The sequence below is a fragment of the Amblyomma maculatum genome, chromosome 10, assembly GCF_055883805.1.
Source record: "Amblyomma maculatum isolate TAMU_Amacu chromosome 10, ASM5588380v1, whole genome shotgun sequence".
In the NCBI taxonomy this organism is placed as follows: Eukaryota; Metazoa; Arthropoda; class Arachnida; order Ixodida; family Ixodidae; genus Amblyomma; species Amblyomma maculatum.
The window spans coordinates 54673613-54690503 of record NC_139353.1 but is presented as its reverse complement, the minus strand read 5'-3'; the positions used below and the strand labels follow the sequence as shown (position 1 = coordinate 54690503).

At 42.6% G+C, this 16891-nt stretch overlaps 1 protein-coding gene across 1 annotated transcript; it reads left to right on the top strand.

Annotated features, from left to right (window-relative positions):
- Positions 1-12569: 12569 nt before the first annotated feature.
- LOC146176497 (uncharacterized) lies at positions 12570-16521 on the top strand. Its single transcript, XM_084582809.1, has 3 exons — positions 12570-12723; positions 12898-13005; positions 15762-16521. Exons 2-3 carry the CDS (start codon positions 12906-12908, stop codon positions 16496-16498), a joined length of 837 nt encoding a protein of 278 aa, XP_084438935.1. The 5' UTR covers positions 12570-12723; positions 12898-12905; the 3' UTR covers positions 16499-16521.
- The last annotated feature ends 370 nt before the right edge of the window (positions 16522-16891 follow it).

Here is a 16891-nt window from a genome sequence, read left to right as displayed (position 1 = left end):
TTACAGATAATAGCAAAGAGAGATAAGAATGCCTTCCTGAACATACAGTGCCAAGCAGTTGAGGACAACAGCCAATTAAGGAACACAAGAACTCTGTATAAGACAATCAAAGATATCAAAGGAAGCTTCTGGGCTAAGCTGGGCGTGATAAAGGACAAACGAGGCAAGGACCTCACTGAAGCCTCAGAGATAAAGAAGAGGTGGCAGGAATACACAAAACTGTACAAGAAGGACCCGAATGTGCAAACCCAACATAAGACGGTGGTGATTACTGATCTCGAGCCGGGCATCCTGAAGAGTAAAGTTGAATGGGCCTTAGCCAGCCTTGCTAAGAACAAAGCTAGCGGAATTGATGGCATTCCAGCTGAGTTGCTTCAAAACCTCAACCATGACGCTATTGACATTCTGCATACATTATGTCAGAAGATTTGGACAACCCTGCAGTGGCCACAGGATTGGAGGAGGTCAGTTTACATCGCCATTCCAAAGAAAGGCAGTGCCAAAGATTGTTCCAACTACCGCACGATCGCGCTTATTTCGCATGCTAGCAAGGTGATGTTGAAAATCCTCCAAGATAGGCTGCAGCAGTATGTGGATCGGGAGCTTCCGGACGTGCAAGCTGGCTTTCGCAAAGGCAGAGAAACTAGAGACCAAATTACCAACCTTCGCTGGATCATGTGAAAAGCAAGAAAGTTCCAGAAACCCATCTACTTCTGCTTAATTGATTATGCGAAAGCGTTTGACTGCGTAGATCACAGCAGATTGTAGCAAGCTCTCCAAGGGATGAGAGTTCCAATCCGCCTCATCTATCTCCTCAGGAACCTGTATGAAGGACAAGAGGCCACAGTCAGAACTGGGCATGGTCTTACTGATTGGTTTCCGATCGAAAAAGGAGTGAGGCAAGGCTGCATACTGTCGCCCTGCCTATTTAACCTATATGCAGAGTGCATCATGAGGAAGGCCGGTCTGGACGAGTCTTCTGCTGGAGGGAAGATTGCTGGAACACGTATCAACAACCATAGATATGCGGATGATACCACTTTAATGGCAGAAAGTGAAGTGGAACTCAAGAGACTTCTGTTGCGCGTACAAGAAGAGAGTGAGAAGTTTGGGCTTAAACTGAACATTAAAAAGACGAAGATCATGGCGTCTTGCCCTGTCAAGTCCTGGACCATCAATGGACAAGAAGTGGAAGCTCTGACAGATTTTCTGTTCTTGGGCTCCAAGATTACCTCGGAAGGAGACTGCAGCCATGAAATTAGGAGACGCCTGCTTCTGGGAAAGAGAGCAATGGTTAGCCTTGACCGCCTAGTAAAGAGCAGTCTGCCAACCAAGATCTGTATAACTCGTGCTATGGTCTTTCCAGTTGTGATGTATGGATGCGAGAGTTGGACTGTGAAAAAGGCTGACCGCCGAAGAATTGACGCGTTTGGATTGTGGTGCTGGCGAAGACTCTTGAGAGTTCCTTGGACTGCCAGAAGATCAAATCAGTTGATATTGTCGACCATAAACCCTGACTGCTCATTGGAGGGTCAAATTCTAAAGTTAAAGCTCAGCTACTTTGGTCATCTGATGAAAAGAGAGGAGTCGCTGGAGAAAGATTTGATGTTGGGAAAGGTTGAGGGTCGCCGGAGAAGGGGTAGGCAGCGAACGCGATGGTTAGATGGCATCCTCGGGGCACTGCAGATGAAGTTATGTGATGTTAAGAAGATAGTGAGAGACCGGAAAGCGTGGCGTGACATGGTCCATAGGGTCACGAAGAGTCGGACACGACTGAACGACTGAACGGAACAGAGTCAAGTGAGTAGGAAACTGCATGTACAAGGACCTGCCTTCAAAAACATTAACTGCATACATGAATCATTACTGCTGTCACGTCGTATCATTAAAGGGGGAGCTTAACCGGCCTGAACGTTTTTGTACCATGTAGCTAGGTAGTTCAGCTGGCGAAATTGGTATCGTAGGTTTGATTGCAGACCGAAATAAGCAGAAAAAATGCCATGCTGAGTTTTGTGTGCAGGTTTCAGAATAGGTAAAGCGCTCGCATTTGGGAATGCGCTTTTCTCTAAAATCTTGCAATAACCTCACAACAGGACGTGTTGTGGCCACTGCGAACAACTTCCACAAATACATTCATAATAAACTTTACTGTTTCGGGAGGCGAACGTCTTTGCACAAAACATCCTTTTCGTTCCCTTCGAAAAGACAAGCTGATTTATTGTACAGTAAGATCAGTCTTTCCAGCCCTATTCATGCCCTAGTACGAAACTTGTACATAAGCTGAAAGCAAACTTTCGCGAGGCTATAATACCATATTTCAAGCGATTCCGTATTTGCGTAGTGAGTAAATATTCTGACATGAATAGGCAAGTCTTACCGCCATATACTCACGCCACAATGTCGACATAGTTGGCTCCGCGATGATAGAAAAAGCTTGCAAACTCTTCTGTCCATATTCTCCCCGTTCGTTTTTCTCGGCAATGTAGATGCTCTGTCAAGCCTTTATGGAACGTTCCGGGAAAGTTTTAAGGCATTTTAAGAAAAACGTACTCTTATCTGAGGCGTCCCTATATCGTCCGTTCCAAACCCTATCGTCGTTATGCTAGTCCAACTTGACTAGCAGACAGATCCTAAACGGAAAACGGAGTCTGATGACACCACGTGGAACGCTGCATAAAAAACGGATACGTCTCAGTTTCGATACTAATCCACGTGAGCATTTGCTCCAACTCCGGTTTTATTAAGCCTGGGTTACAGCGCGGGCGATGCATTTTCTACCGAACTAGATGCACAAACATCGCATAAAATGCTAGCACTGTACACAAATTGAGGGGATACGGCATCACACAGATTGATGTATCAGTGCGCTGAGCCGGCCAATTTAATGAGTAGAAATGTAGATACACATCCACCCCTTCCTCCTCAGCTGCTCTAGAGAAACAAAATTGCTTCAGTGTTAAGGTATTCATGTTAGCGAATACATCTGAATATTGATATATTGTGAAATTTAGGAAAATACTTTACCGATACTTCTTTCTTTCTTTCTTTCATCTTTATTTGAGACAATTCAGTACAAATTGGCTCAGGAGGAAAAACCAGAAGGCTCGGAAAGAGCCTGACTAGGCTATGCCACCTGGAAGCGTTGGCAGCACATGCTTACTTGCGGCTGCACATCTTAATGCGGACCCAAAAGAATACATCAATATAAACGCAGTAAGAGACACATCTCCTTCGGTACAGTTCTAATCTTTCCGTGTAATGACCAGGGAACAAAAAACATATGTTGTGCAATAATACAAGGTAACTTCTTTGATACTGCTAATGAGCATATGCTTCAGGAGACAAAAATCAATGAAAATGTAAAGTAGTACGCAAACACACGCACACAGTAGAAATTAACTTACATAATGCATGATGACCACTCCGAATAATGCAGAAAAAGCACATTACGATTTCCCTCAGGGGTTGAACTCAAACACCTGCTCTGTGTGCACACCGAAAAAACTTCCAATTGCTGAAGACGTCGCATTGAGTCCACTGTGCTTAGTACAAGTATGCTCGCCCACAACACAATAATGGAATGCGCATACGTCCGTTGCCAAAATACTGGGCACTTGGTGTTTTGAACGGCTTCCGAGCAGACAAAAAAAAAAAGCAACTATCGCTTCTTTAACAGGTGCTGCCAGCGTGAAAGGGAGTTCTTCCTGCCGATAATCTCATTTGCTAAGAAACAGTCCGCAAAATAGGAGAATTCCACACACATTTCGTTCTGGTGTTAATATTGTTTATGTGGATTTTGTTACAATGTTCATATTAGTAAACGCAGTCATTTCAGAGATAATTGGGCGTTAAATTAGGTTAATTTTTCGCACCGCTTTTTCTAACTCCTGACGTGAAGTCTAAAAAGCTTCGTGACAGGGATTGTGCGCAGACCTCTATTGTCCTATGTGATCAAAATTAGCTGCTGAAAGCAGCCAGTGGCAACATTTTCGCTTCAATTCTAGTTCTCTAGCTTACCAAACCTCACAGTAATGTGACCGTAGCCTATTTTTAATGAGGAAGTAGTGATATACCGATACCATGCAAACTGCTATGGCTTCAGTGAGTGTTTTACCTGCTGAGCGCGACTGAAATTGCAAACAAAAACGCAATCATTGTGTTAGCACACATTCCGTGTCACTCACTAAAAATGAAGTCGTGCTCTTAAACGGTTCATAATCTCTGTTTTTGTTTTGTTTTTTCCAACGCATGTATTTCGAACGTGACAAAGCGTAAGTTGTTGTTTTTTCACGCCGAATGTATATATTGACATGCCTTTTAATAAACCTTCTTGAAAGTCAGCGCTTGTGCCTGTTTCTTTCCTCGCCCGTGTCATTAGCTGCGCCCTTTTGTCACGATCACGATGTTTTACCTGAATATGAGGATTATCAATTACATTAACACTGCAATATCATCTGCGTGCTTTTTGTGTCCATAGCTAGGGGTTTTTAATTGATAATCTCATTGAACAGGTTTGTTTGAATTGTTCTTTTTCTCTCACAGGTCCTAATTTGTTCCTCACATGCGCAAGAATTTGTTTCGGTTTTTCCCCTTTTACATAAGCTAATATCCCCTTTATTAATTCCAAATGAGCATATTTTGCTTGTCATATCAGCTGCCCTAGTGCTCCCTTTTGCGTTATTCCTGCTAACCTAATCATTGTTTTTGTGGTATATTGGACTATGTGCCTTTGTTGGCCTCATTTTGAAGCAAACACTAGGTGCAAGCCGTGAAATTATATAAATTCGAAAAGCGCAGAAATTGGTCAGGCAATATACGCCAAATTGCAGCCATTTCAGATAACAAAACCTTTCACGACGCAATAGCTAACAATGTTTATTCTGAAGGAATTTGATCATATGTTATATCTGTTTCCTCTGTGTTATGTACAGCCTCGTCCACTTCTAGCTATAGCACGGTCACTGCTTTCAAAGCGTCATTGCGTCCGACTCGGCCAAGCAATATAGCTTAGTGGCAGGCCATGTGAAGCAACACGCCCGGGTCCTTCTGTGCTCGCATCGCTTTGCATCGATATATGCCTACGTCGGGCGCAATGTTGCTTTGAAAGCAGTGACAGTGTTATAGCTAGAAGTGGACGACCCTGTACATTGATTTTATGTTATTCACGCTTTGTGAATGTTGTTTGTTATATTCTGGACGAATTTTATTGTGTACTACTTGTTTTCACTGTATTATATTCATTGTTCTGTATCCTAATTAACCCACTCCCCTCTGTAATGCCTTTGGCCCTGAGGATACAACAAACAAATAACTAAATAAACAATATTGAATGTTCACGCAGAGCCGAGACTACAGCTTCAAGAAGAAAAGTACAAGGTGGAACTAATGAGGGAACTTAGCGAATGAAAGGTATCCATAACCGCCTAGAAAAGGATTCATATGATCGTGGTAGGTAAGTGCCTTGTCTTGAGTTTGACCAAAAATAATCCCCAAAGGTGGCAAGACATGTCATTAATACAGAGGTCGGTCCTTGCTTCCAGATGTTTTTACGTGCACTAGGAGCAACCAGTTTTTATTACCAGGGAGTAATTATCTGATACAGAAATTCCAGTCGTATTATTGGATATTGAACAAATAACAGCTTCAGTGTGAAATTACCTCACGGAGGAAACAAAATAACAAAATATAGCGCGCGAACATTCAGTTGCAAATATACATCGAATATGAAGACATGACGCTCAGCAGTTAAAAACAAATATATATATATATATATATATATATATATATATATATATATATATATATATATATATATATATATATATATATATATATATATATATATATATATATATATCCTTGGTTATCATATGCTTAATTGTTTATTCCTAATACAAAATTTAAAATATTGTTTGGCATCAGATTCAATAGTGTTTTTAAGAGAGAAATGTAGAGAAAAAAATGAAACAGCGTTTTCGTTTGGCTGAGAAGATCCATCCGCTTGACCGGGGATTTCGTTGTAAACAGAAATACTAGAGAACGGTTTCCGTTGTTCGCGATACATAAGTCCTCGGACGACCGCACGCGCATTTGACATTGCTCGTATAGCAACAGCTCTTGCGGGCACGTTGCTCCCTCATGTGGCGATACTTTGTTCTCCATTATGGGTTACATCCCTCATTCTATTTCTCTCTCTCCCCGGCCTTCATCTTCGGAATCGCTTTAAACGGAGTCCGTGACGTCGCGCTTCTTTCCTTCTTCCTCCGCTTCAGCCGCAGCGGCCTCGCCAGCCGGCAAACCGTGCCACGCGAGCGCGGCGCGCCAAACGCGGCTAGATTACCGCCGCCGACGGAAAACTGCGAAGCTTCGTCGTCGCTGGACGCACACACGAGCGTGGCCTTGCGCAGTAGGCGCCGCTAACGACGAAGCATCTCCCTTCCAGAACTGGGAGGGCCGGCCAGCCACTTCCCGCAAGCTTATACGCTGTTCGAGACTTGTTTACAGCCCGCAAAACGTATTGAGCCCTACGACCAGTGGGCATCAGCTGACACTGAACTTCGTAAACAACTGGTAAGTGCTGCCTCTTATGCACGAAACTTCTTCTACACGCTTTTAGAGGTGCTTCGATATTTTCCTCCCTCAGGACAATGCGACTCTAACCAGAGCATGTGTCTAGCATCTAAACGCATTGTTTTCTTTTATTACAATAGTGTATCTTGTGCGAATGGGCGGAACAGAATGATGTAGGAGACGCAGATGTAACGATGACGTGTGCCAATGAGGCCGCCAATTTTATAAAAATCGTGGCTGATGTTTGTTAGCTTTTCTGAATGACTAAAAGGAACTGTGGAATGTGCGGGTCAGAAACCCATGTTCGATAATATCAAAATTCTGAGAACGTGCAGGCTATGTGAGGAAACACAATGCGCGTAGACCCAGAATACAAAGCAAGCGTTTGCACTCTTAAACCCAAGTAGGGCAGTGGGTCAAATGAAAATGTACCAGTAAGGTGGAGGCTTTACATTCGTCTCTTGTCTTGTGTTAGACTAAGCTTTTAACTAAATCTGCGCGTGTTTATTAACAATTGGCGGTATGGACACGGTACTGCACAGCGAGGTAAAGTTTGAGAAGGCTAAGGATGACCTTAATATTAAAGTCTGTCCCAGGCTTGTAAAAGCGAACACTATGGTGAGGTAAAAAGAGTACTTTTATTTTACTCGCAATAATAGCGGCATACCCCACGAAACCTTACATATTTCATAGCAAACACCGGATAGTAAAAGTTGGTTTGTTTCATTTTGTGGCAACCTCAGTTTGTGTTCACTTTTAAACATTCACATCGTAGGTTGGTAAACTCGTATATCCAGCTGTTGAAGCTCTCTGGTTAGCGAAAATAAATCCTTCTCGAAACATAGTTTTTATTGCAGCCGCTTTCATATACAAGCATGCAGTGTGTGGCATAAAGTTACCACGAGAATCTGTATGTTCATTTCAGACTATTCTCTGCGCTTCCTTTTTTTTTTTTTTTTTACCTCGCGGAACCAAATTTCTCTTGCTGAATTTTCGACTCTGGCACTAATTTTGGCTACATATTGCAGCTTCTATTACAGGTTCTAAAAATACGTATCTATGACAGTGCTTGCATCGCTGAGGTAATTGAGGGGTTTTTGCGTGCTTATTTTTGGCAACGTTTTTGCGGTTCAAGGTGTTTAATGTGCGGGTCCTTTTTGTTTCTCATAATGCTTAATGTAGTGAAAATATGCAACAATGCAGGGAATTCGATAAGATGCTCAAGATTGTGTACGAATTTAGGTTGTTCGCTCTTCCTTGGTTCGCCTTATCATTTTGTTCGCATCGTTGCCCGTCATATCGCTCTTTCTCTATCCATCTGCAGATAGTTCGAACCAAGAAATACATTGCTACGGCCTATCTCTCCGTACGTTTTTCCATATATGCCGCTCTCTGAATCAGATCGTTTTCCACAGCCTGTTCACGCGACTCGATAGCTATAGGAACGGCCGGTACCAACAGACAGTCTATTCCTCCATCTTTTTAGAGGTTAATGAGCGAACTTTCTGAAGGCCACGTTATCATAGTTCTCATAAAAAATGTGAACAGAAGCAGTTTATGAATCTCTGCTCTTTGCTGGCTCCACTACTGGTCTTCAGAAGTGCAGAATACGTAGCTGCGAGGCTGTCCGACAGTGTATACACAATACTCGTGATATGTTTGAAAAGGGCAGCGCCTGTCCTGGGAGATCGATCTCCGCATTTTGGGCAATGTCCCTTCCTTTGTTATACAACTGCTGACGTTTTTTGTTTTCTTTTCAAAGCTTTCGGTTCATGATAACGGTGCACTAAATAAGCAAATATTTGAAACAGGCGCTGTCAGTAGTTTCTTCTGCCTTTTTATGCAATTTATATCCACACATTTTATGCGCAGGCAAAAGGCGCAAATTGCCCACTTCCACCCGGTAATCCTTCTAATTATAAAGTAGCTCCACTACTCTACATCGCATTGAACCATTACCGCTGGCTTTGACCAAAGAAAAATTTTTAACGTGATGGCCTTAACTTAATACGGGAGTACGTATATGACAAGCCATACTTGAATTCCGAATTCGGACTGCCGTTCATTAAAATCAAAAGTGTGCATGCGATTCATTTGCAGCGTGCTTCTTCACAAGAGGCAAATTACCAGTGCTACCGCATTTTCACTTCCATGAATTAAGTTAATTCTGTAAATAAGACGACCTGGCGCCAGCGCGCCGCCACGAGACGCGAGCTACAGCTGCACCTGCAAGCGGTTCTCTTCGCCTAGCCCTAGTAAACGAGGTCGCCTACAGCAAAGATCGTTACACCTTACTCATCTCATTTAAATTGCGGTTTGCTTTGGCCGCAAGTTAACAACACCTAACCATCAACAGTCCACCACTGAGCGTCTTGCGAAGAAATTAACATGAATTTTAATTAAGGCGTTACAAGTTTTCATCCTTTTTATATTACTATGCCAGCACGCACGTATCAATACGCCTTGCATTTTTAGCACACTGTTCAAAGTCCGTAAAAATGAGTTTCTAATTCTTGTTTCTGTTTGCGTGCATGTAGCAGCAAACCAAACAGTATAAAAATCGAAAGGCTTGCGTATAATTTTGTCACGGCTTGACAGCACTGTTAGAATTGTTGTTTTCTAGAGGCGCTCCATGGTCTCCTAGTAACACGGCATTGTGTAACAGCGGACGAGAGACCATTTTCACAAACAAGGCGACAGTCAGCTCTGCAGAACGTAGCCGCAACAGCAGCCATCTCAGATGTGCGGCGGCTGAATTCACGGAACAAAAGGCTGTACCCAGAGACATATAACACATATTGTCTATTTTATTTCGCTTGGAACAAGTCCCTTGTCCACGGACTCTTGTTCGTTCAAAGAAAGAGCAGTGACGTTTTCAGCCTTGCGCAGCACAGCAATGCGCAGGTGTTTCGCGAAAAGCTGTAGTCCGCGACTTGTTCTGTGCGCCGAGTGTCTGTATTTCAAAAAAAAAAAAAACTAACGCTTTGTGGTAGTTTCACCGGAAGTTAAATAATTTCAGTTTTTGCCAAACGCTGGCATAATATTCTCTTTGCGTTCAATCTCATAAAACAACGATCAAAACAATCAACTCCAGCTAGGCGTCCTGGGTAGCCTAACGGGCTTTTACAGGAAACCAAATTACTACTTGTGTTTGAAATCATCAAACCTGTCATTATTATGTGGTCCTAATTTATTCTACTTTAGTTTCAGCCATGACGTTTTCATAAATTTGCTCTTAATATTCGTCTACCTGCACGGAAATTCAGGATTGAAACATCGACCGAAGTGTGGATGCATGTGCATGGAAATGAAGGCTCAACCCGCGTTGAATATCCGAGCCCCCGCTGCCGAATCGTCGACGTTATTAATAACATTCGTTTTCAAAGCACGTTTTATTGCTCGCGAGGAAGCGCATGGCACATGCAGCAACTCCGGAAATTTAGAATTGTTTTCTGAAGTCTTTTAGGGGCTTATTTCCTGCGCGGTGAGGAAAACACATGTACAAAGGGAGCCACGTGCCACTGGCACCAAAGAAACCAAAAGAGATTTCTTATTGTTATTGTTCAAAATGTGAAATAATAATTTAACAACGGGTTCATTGATTAGGATATAGAAGAAACTATCACACACTGCCGCTTTTGGTTGCTTCTCCTTTTACGTTCTATTGCATTGTTCTATTACATTTTTAATTAAAACTGAATGACTGCCAACAAATCTTCTATATTTAACATTGACCTTGGCTTCCTTGAGATATAAATCATACAAACCCTTAATTGCCCCACATTAGTTTGCGCAATAAACACATGATAATTAGTAGCTACCATTGTGAGGATGGGCAACCTCTTTTAAGAGCCGCTTCAGTCTATAGTTTACGTGATTGGAGCGCACCTTCTCTTCATGTTAACGCTAACTTCCAAGGACATGTCAGAAATTGGATTCAAAAGAAGTTCCTTACGAACCTTTAATGCACATTCAATAATGAACGATTTTGAATGTGCACGTATGCTGACGACATCTGCTGCGAACGAGGTTTTAATGCTGAAACTCGCTCTCTCGTTGTGGATTCTTCATTCAGCATTTACATGATTGACGTCTGCCGAGCTAATCATCCTTTAAACGGACAGTGAACATCAATTAAAGTTTGGTTGTATCAAAGGCTACTACGGTTCAAACACAAAGAGAGCGTAATTTTATACCCAAAATGGAGAGCCTTTAAACGATAGAAAAGAGACAGAATGCACATAATACATATGTCGCCCTCATCGGTGACTTTTGCGGGCAAATTCGTCGACACCGATTTCCGAACGTCATCGCCAACGCATAGGTTACGCCTCCACTAGCTTCAAAATTGTACCGATGCCTGCTTTTGGACGACAAAGAATTTAATGTACAGTGTTCGGAGTGGTAAACTTATATCTTGCTCCCGGACAACCATCAACATAATCAATACGAGCCAGGGAGCAGTTTAACTGATAACGATGACTGCTGGCAGTTTCCTTTTCTTGTGCAGTTTGCAGCTTTTAATGATGGAATTTATATTTCACCTTTGAAAGCATTCGCTTCTTGCTGCCTGAATATTGTTACCTTCGGGCTCTTGAACGGGCGACAAAATTTGAAAGTAATCAGCTGCAGTTTTCTTTTATGTCATATTTAAATCATAAATGAAATGAGCACCAACATTCTTGCTCCAATATCTCGGCGCTCAATTTCAATCAGTAAAAATCAAAAGTTATGTGAATGTCACTGATCGACAGAATAACTTCGCAGCTCTCTCCTTGCGAAATCTGCTGCTAATGATAGCAAGACTCCCTCTATAATTGACGAAATGTTAAACATTTGGGTTTTGTAAATTATTTTAGCTCTGAATTACATTGCGTACACCTTTGTTAGCGACAGTATGTTATTTCGCCTTTCGATGATCTCTAAACAAAAAAAAAAACGCACTTTCATCCGTTCCTTATCATCAGAGTGCAAAACCTCGCAGTTAATTCATCCAATAACAAAAGCTCTAAAAAATCCTTCCCTTTCATGAAATCGCCAAGTTGTCCGCTGATGCGCATAACATAAGAGGTAGTACAAGTTTATATCATGAGCCGGATAGCTCCTAAATATTAGCTGCCTAAATGGGGATAGTAAAAAATATGCCTTCATTTGTGCTGCTAATGAGAGAAGCCGAAGGTTTGAAAAAACGTTCTGCTGAGGTTTCTAGTTCAGGCCCCGGAGGAAACCTAGCTTTTGGATTTTAAAATATTTTCAGCCCTTATTGCCGTACAAGACAGCTAAGCAGTTGCCAATCCTCCTTTTCCGTAGTCAGCTTTAGCTGCGGTGAGGAAAAAGGTGCTCTTTCTTGTAGCACTCCACGCCCATGCTTACATACTTTCCTTGCTGAAATGTGAAGCCGTTTCGTGAAGGCCAAATGTTTACAAAACGTGCCGGAACGAAAAAGCTAGTGAACTTCTGGCATAATAAAGAGCTATCCTGGTGATCCTATCCCATTTCTGCATGTTTTTAAGTTGTTGTTTTTTTTACTCTATTCGCCGCATCTTCTTCACAGTGCACTTTGTAACCTTACGGTTCTTGTCATGTATATGAGCTTGCTCAGCACGTATTATGTCCAAGGCGCCCCTTCTTTTCAACAAAATCACAACACAGCACGCGATCTGCATGCCACGTGTCCCAGGCGCATCTCTCGCACGCCCCTGACATCTCCATCTCCAGGCGCCGTGCTGAGAGCTGTCGGCCCATAGCGACGAGACAATGAAACCAACCCAGGAAAAAAAATGGGGGTGTGGAGAGCGTACTATTCAAGAGGGGCCGTACATAGTCCCCCCTACTTAGAAAACTTACGCTGATCACAGTACGGGACATTAAACCGCTACTCATCCTTCTCTCCACTGCCTTCCCGTTGGCTCCCTTCCCTGCTCTCCTCCCGTCCACTTTTATTTAGAGCGAGACGCTGAGTCGGTACATACTACGCAGAGCTCTGTGTGCCGAGCTGTATCGCTTCAGCGGCGTACGTAGCACGTGGCCCGGAACCCCTCGCCTCTCCTGCTTTCCTTCCACCGGACGTTCTACAGGGTACACGACGGCGGTGCGCTCTTCACTGCGTCGGCGGCGGGGACACTCCGAGAAACGGGCGCCCTTGGAAGTGGGGTAATATTCCTTGGCGGGCCACAGTTCATTTTATAAGATTTTCGCTATCACATTTTTGTGGCGCTTGCCGCAGCCTGGTGGGAGTGTCTGCAGCTATGTTATTGACGTTCGAAAAGCAGAGCTTTAATAAACGTTTTATTCCCGGTCTCAAACGTTACCGTGTTTTGGTTTCAGTTGGCGTCATGGCGCTCCACAAACGACTAGTACCATCGGCGTTCCTGGCGTTCGCGGTTTTCTGCTTGACCCGGGCGACACAAGATACTGCTGAAAAAGATTTACCAGGTGAGTGTTTAGCTTCATGCCGTTTGGACGTAGCGCGTCTGCGATACTAGCTGCTGACTATGATAACATTTATCGATATTCTTGTGCTAATATCCGAGATAAAGATGAAATAGCGCCGCTCAGTAATCGAGAGAAATGCTAAATGCTTCTTTTTGTACATCCCCCCCCCCCCCACACACACACACACACTGTAATGCCTTCGCGCTGTAGGTTCCTTAATAAATAAATAAATAGCGACAGTGCATTTTATATTTCTCAAACGTGACTAATACACAAGGTAAAGGAATGGTGCGTACTGTGCACTGTACTGCATCTGGGTGATTCTCACGTTGCGAGACGCGTAATTTAGATTTGATCGCGCTATCAAAGAGGTTGATTTGCATACCTAATAATTAGCGCGTATGCTTGCGTTTATTTTTTCTATTATTTAATCTTTCCTGTAGTGTTAAATACAGTAGACGAAAACTAGTTCGTGAAGTGTATGTTTTGCTTATGCCATAAAATTGATTTCGTCGCCTTATTCATACGATAGAGGGCAATGATTACGTCCGGGCGGCTATTTCCTCCTAAATAAAAATGTCTGTCGATTAGAGAGCGTCCCAGATGAACACTCCCCTATCCTGCAGTAAGCAAGTAAACTCATTGAAGGCTTCCTCAGGCTTGTAGGACACTGTTATATGAAATCGAAAATAACCTTACAAATACAAAACCTTGCCTCCTTCGTCCTTCATCATTCCCCGCAAATGTGACCCACTTTCACTGTCTTAGGTGCGTTATTCCTTATGTCCTGCGCCGCATTTTTGTTTCCTTCGTTGTCATAGCGTTTGATTGGCCTCATTTGCGAAGTGACAACTGAAAATTTCAGTACCATGTCTTTTTTTTTTTTCTTGAAGCGGTAGGAAATGGAGTCTGCCGCAATGAGCTCGACACTAATGAAAAATTTTCGATGCTACACATGCTCTAAATCTGATTGATTCCGATATTCATCGCAGTATATTCCTAGACAATATCTGGTTCGAGAACGAAAAGACATTTGTTCGAGTTCCCAGGCAGTGCGATAGATATTGGCTGTAACTTTTGATTTGCCTATACATACAATGTTTCACACGTTCCTTTTGTCTAAATTCTTAAATTATGCTAGAGTTTTTAAATCAACACGCACCTTAGAAATTTTGGAGTAGTATCCGGATGGCTGTATGCATACTGCTGGTTCCACACATGCTGTAGCCGCTTATAAGGACTTTAAACTGCATGGGGTTACGTTTATCAGAGCTCCACCAATTTAGTGGCAACTTTGATATTGAAAACTAGTATTCCTGTTATTCTTGAAGTATGTTTCAGCATGAAACTGAAACACATATTTGTATTCAACCTGCGGTAGTTAGGACTGAAACACTTTAAACTATTCTGAAGTTAGTTTCGAAGCTGGGGAAAAAAAGATTAACTTCATCAGCATGTTTTCAAGGCTCCGAGAAGTTAAGCTGTCAATTATTGCAATTAATGCTTCGGTTGGAAATAATTTGGGTGTCCAGGCCAGTGAAAAGAAGCGACTAAATTGAAAACCTTCACGCAAGATATATTTTTTAGAGATTAATGTGTGCTACTTTTGTGCATCGTTAGTACTGACCATGTCAATTTCCATTCACAGTAATAGCGTAACCAGCTTTGGAAATAAATAAAATACACTGTATGCAAAAGTGCCCCCTGAAGTGTTCACAATTTATAGCTAGGACAAATAAGAAGCAGAATGGCTGTGCGTACGCAAGATTGGAATATGCCTTAAAATATCATTTAATAACAGAAAAGGTGAAGACGTAAATACATTCCGCCTCTTTTGTTTGTCCACCGCATTCCATTTGTTTTTGCTCTCGAGAGGTTTAGGCAGTCTACAAACTAGCCCGAATTTCTTGTTTTGTTTGTTTTTTTTTTACATGCTGCTTAAATTGAACAGAGCCTAAATTGGAATTGGCCCGGTAAACACTATAAAATAGGATCCGAAAAGATACAATAGCGCGGAGAGGCGAAATAGTTTCTTGTAGTTCTGAGCAGAAAACGATTCAATTTGTACGGTATTCTAAATTCTCTTTGAGGTTTACGCCGCCTTTCCTCGAAATTGAATTTCCACTAGTGCACATCATAAATGCAAAGGAAAATGTTTTATACAGCAACTAAGCATGATTTGCAGAACTGTGAAATCAGCCAACTAAAACGTGATAATTCAGAAAATTCTACGTTATCCTTCCTTAACTAGTTTATGGTTTACGGGGTTTAACGCCTCAAAGCGACTCAGGCAATGAGGGACGGTGTAGTGGAGGACTCCGGAAATTTATGACCACATGTGTTTCTTTAACGTGCTCTGACATCGAACAGCACACGAGCGCCACGTACACGGCGCATACGGGGGCACACCACTAAACAATATTTGAGTACTTTGTGTACTCGTAGCCAGGTTACTGTAAATCATGCACAAACATTCAGCTTTCCTATGGCGTCCATGCAAAGTACTTTTCAGCCATAAGCACTTGTCCGCTAACCATCAGATGTAATTAGGCAGTCGGCAGCCTATCGAATACTTCACCAGGATTTGCTGCGGTTCACTGAAGCTTGAAATTTAGTAGATTTTTATTATCATGGCGAAACTCAGTGAACAATTGTTCTCGACTCTAATGCAGTGAATCTCTTTCACTGGGTTTTATTCCTGTTTTGAACAAAGCGAATTCGTTAATGTTTTTTTTTTATGTTTATACCCCTCGCAGACTACTGTTCCAAAGGCGGTGAGATCGACTGGATGGCCATCATGGGAAAAGCGGTAGAATTATACCAAAACTACGCGACAAAGTCAGCTGACGCAGCCTCCCGATCCCCATTGGAAGATTTACTGCTCAAAGGGATTCAACAGGAAGGAGACAGTGCTACACCAAAAAAAGATGGCGAACCGTCCACAGGCATCGATGCCCAGAAGAGCGATGCCAACTCCCAACCCGACATCTCGGCGGCTCTTCTACAGCAGTTGTTCGCAAATCTCGGCAAGGCTGGCGACACGTCCCAGAACGCCGATGCCATTAACACTATTGACAACCTAAAGAGCGTGCTCGAGGGACTCAGTGCTCTTAATGTTGGCAAGGGGTCATCCTCAGGTAGTGCTGATGAGCAGCCCTTGGACCTGTCCAAACTGGCGCCTTTAGTACTTCAAGGACTACCATCCTTACTAGGCAGTCAGAGCGGAGGGTCTCAACTTAATGTCCTCTCCATGCTATCCTCCCTTATGGGCAGTCAGAAAGGTGGACAAGGAGGACTGGAGAAAATGTTTTCTCAAGCCCTGAAGATGATCTTCAATCCAGACAGTGCAGGGAAGGACGGAGCTAAAGAAGGGCTTGAGTCAGTGCTCTCGGGGACTTTGGAGTCTCTCTTTAAGGCTGGCCTTAAGGCGGACACTCCTTCGCAAGACACACCAAAGGCTACAAAGGAATCGAAATCACGAACGGAACTTTAACTTAATAAATTTATTGTTATATATATTTTTATTTACAAAACTTCCAGTCTCGTTGTAGTGATTCATTTTGCGTAGCTGTATAAGCAATTTTGTTGCCTGTGCAAAGGGAGATCTCTATGCCTCGCTCCTAAGAAGCACTCTCATTGACAAATTATTCCTGTGTGATTCGCTGAACAATGCTGAGGCCTACCGTGGAATTTGGTAATACTTATAGGGGACAGTTATCCAGGACTTCATATAGCCTACAAAAATTCTAAATTCTAAATTCACCATACTGAATACCTCAAACTGCATGCACAGGAAATAAATATTATTCGTTATTTGATGAGGTTACGAGCGGCAGCTGGGAAGTAGGATGTTTCCATAATGAAGCGAAACCGTGGGCTGAACGTG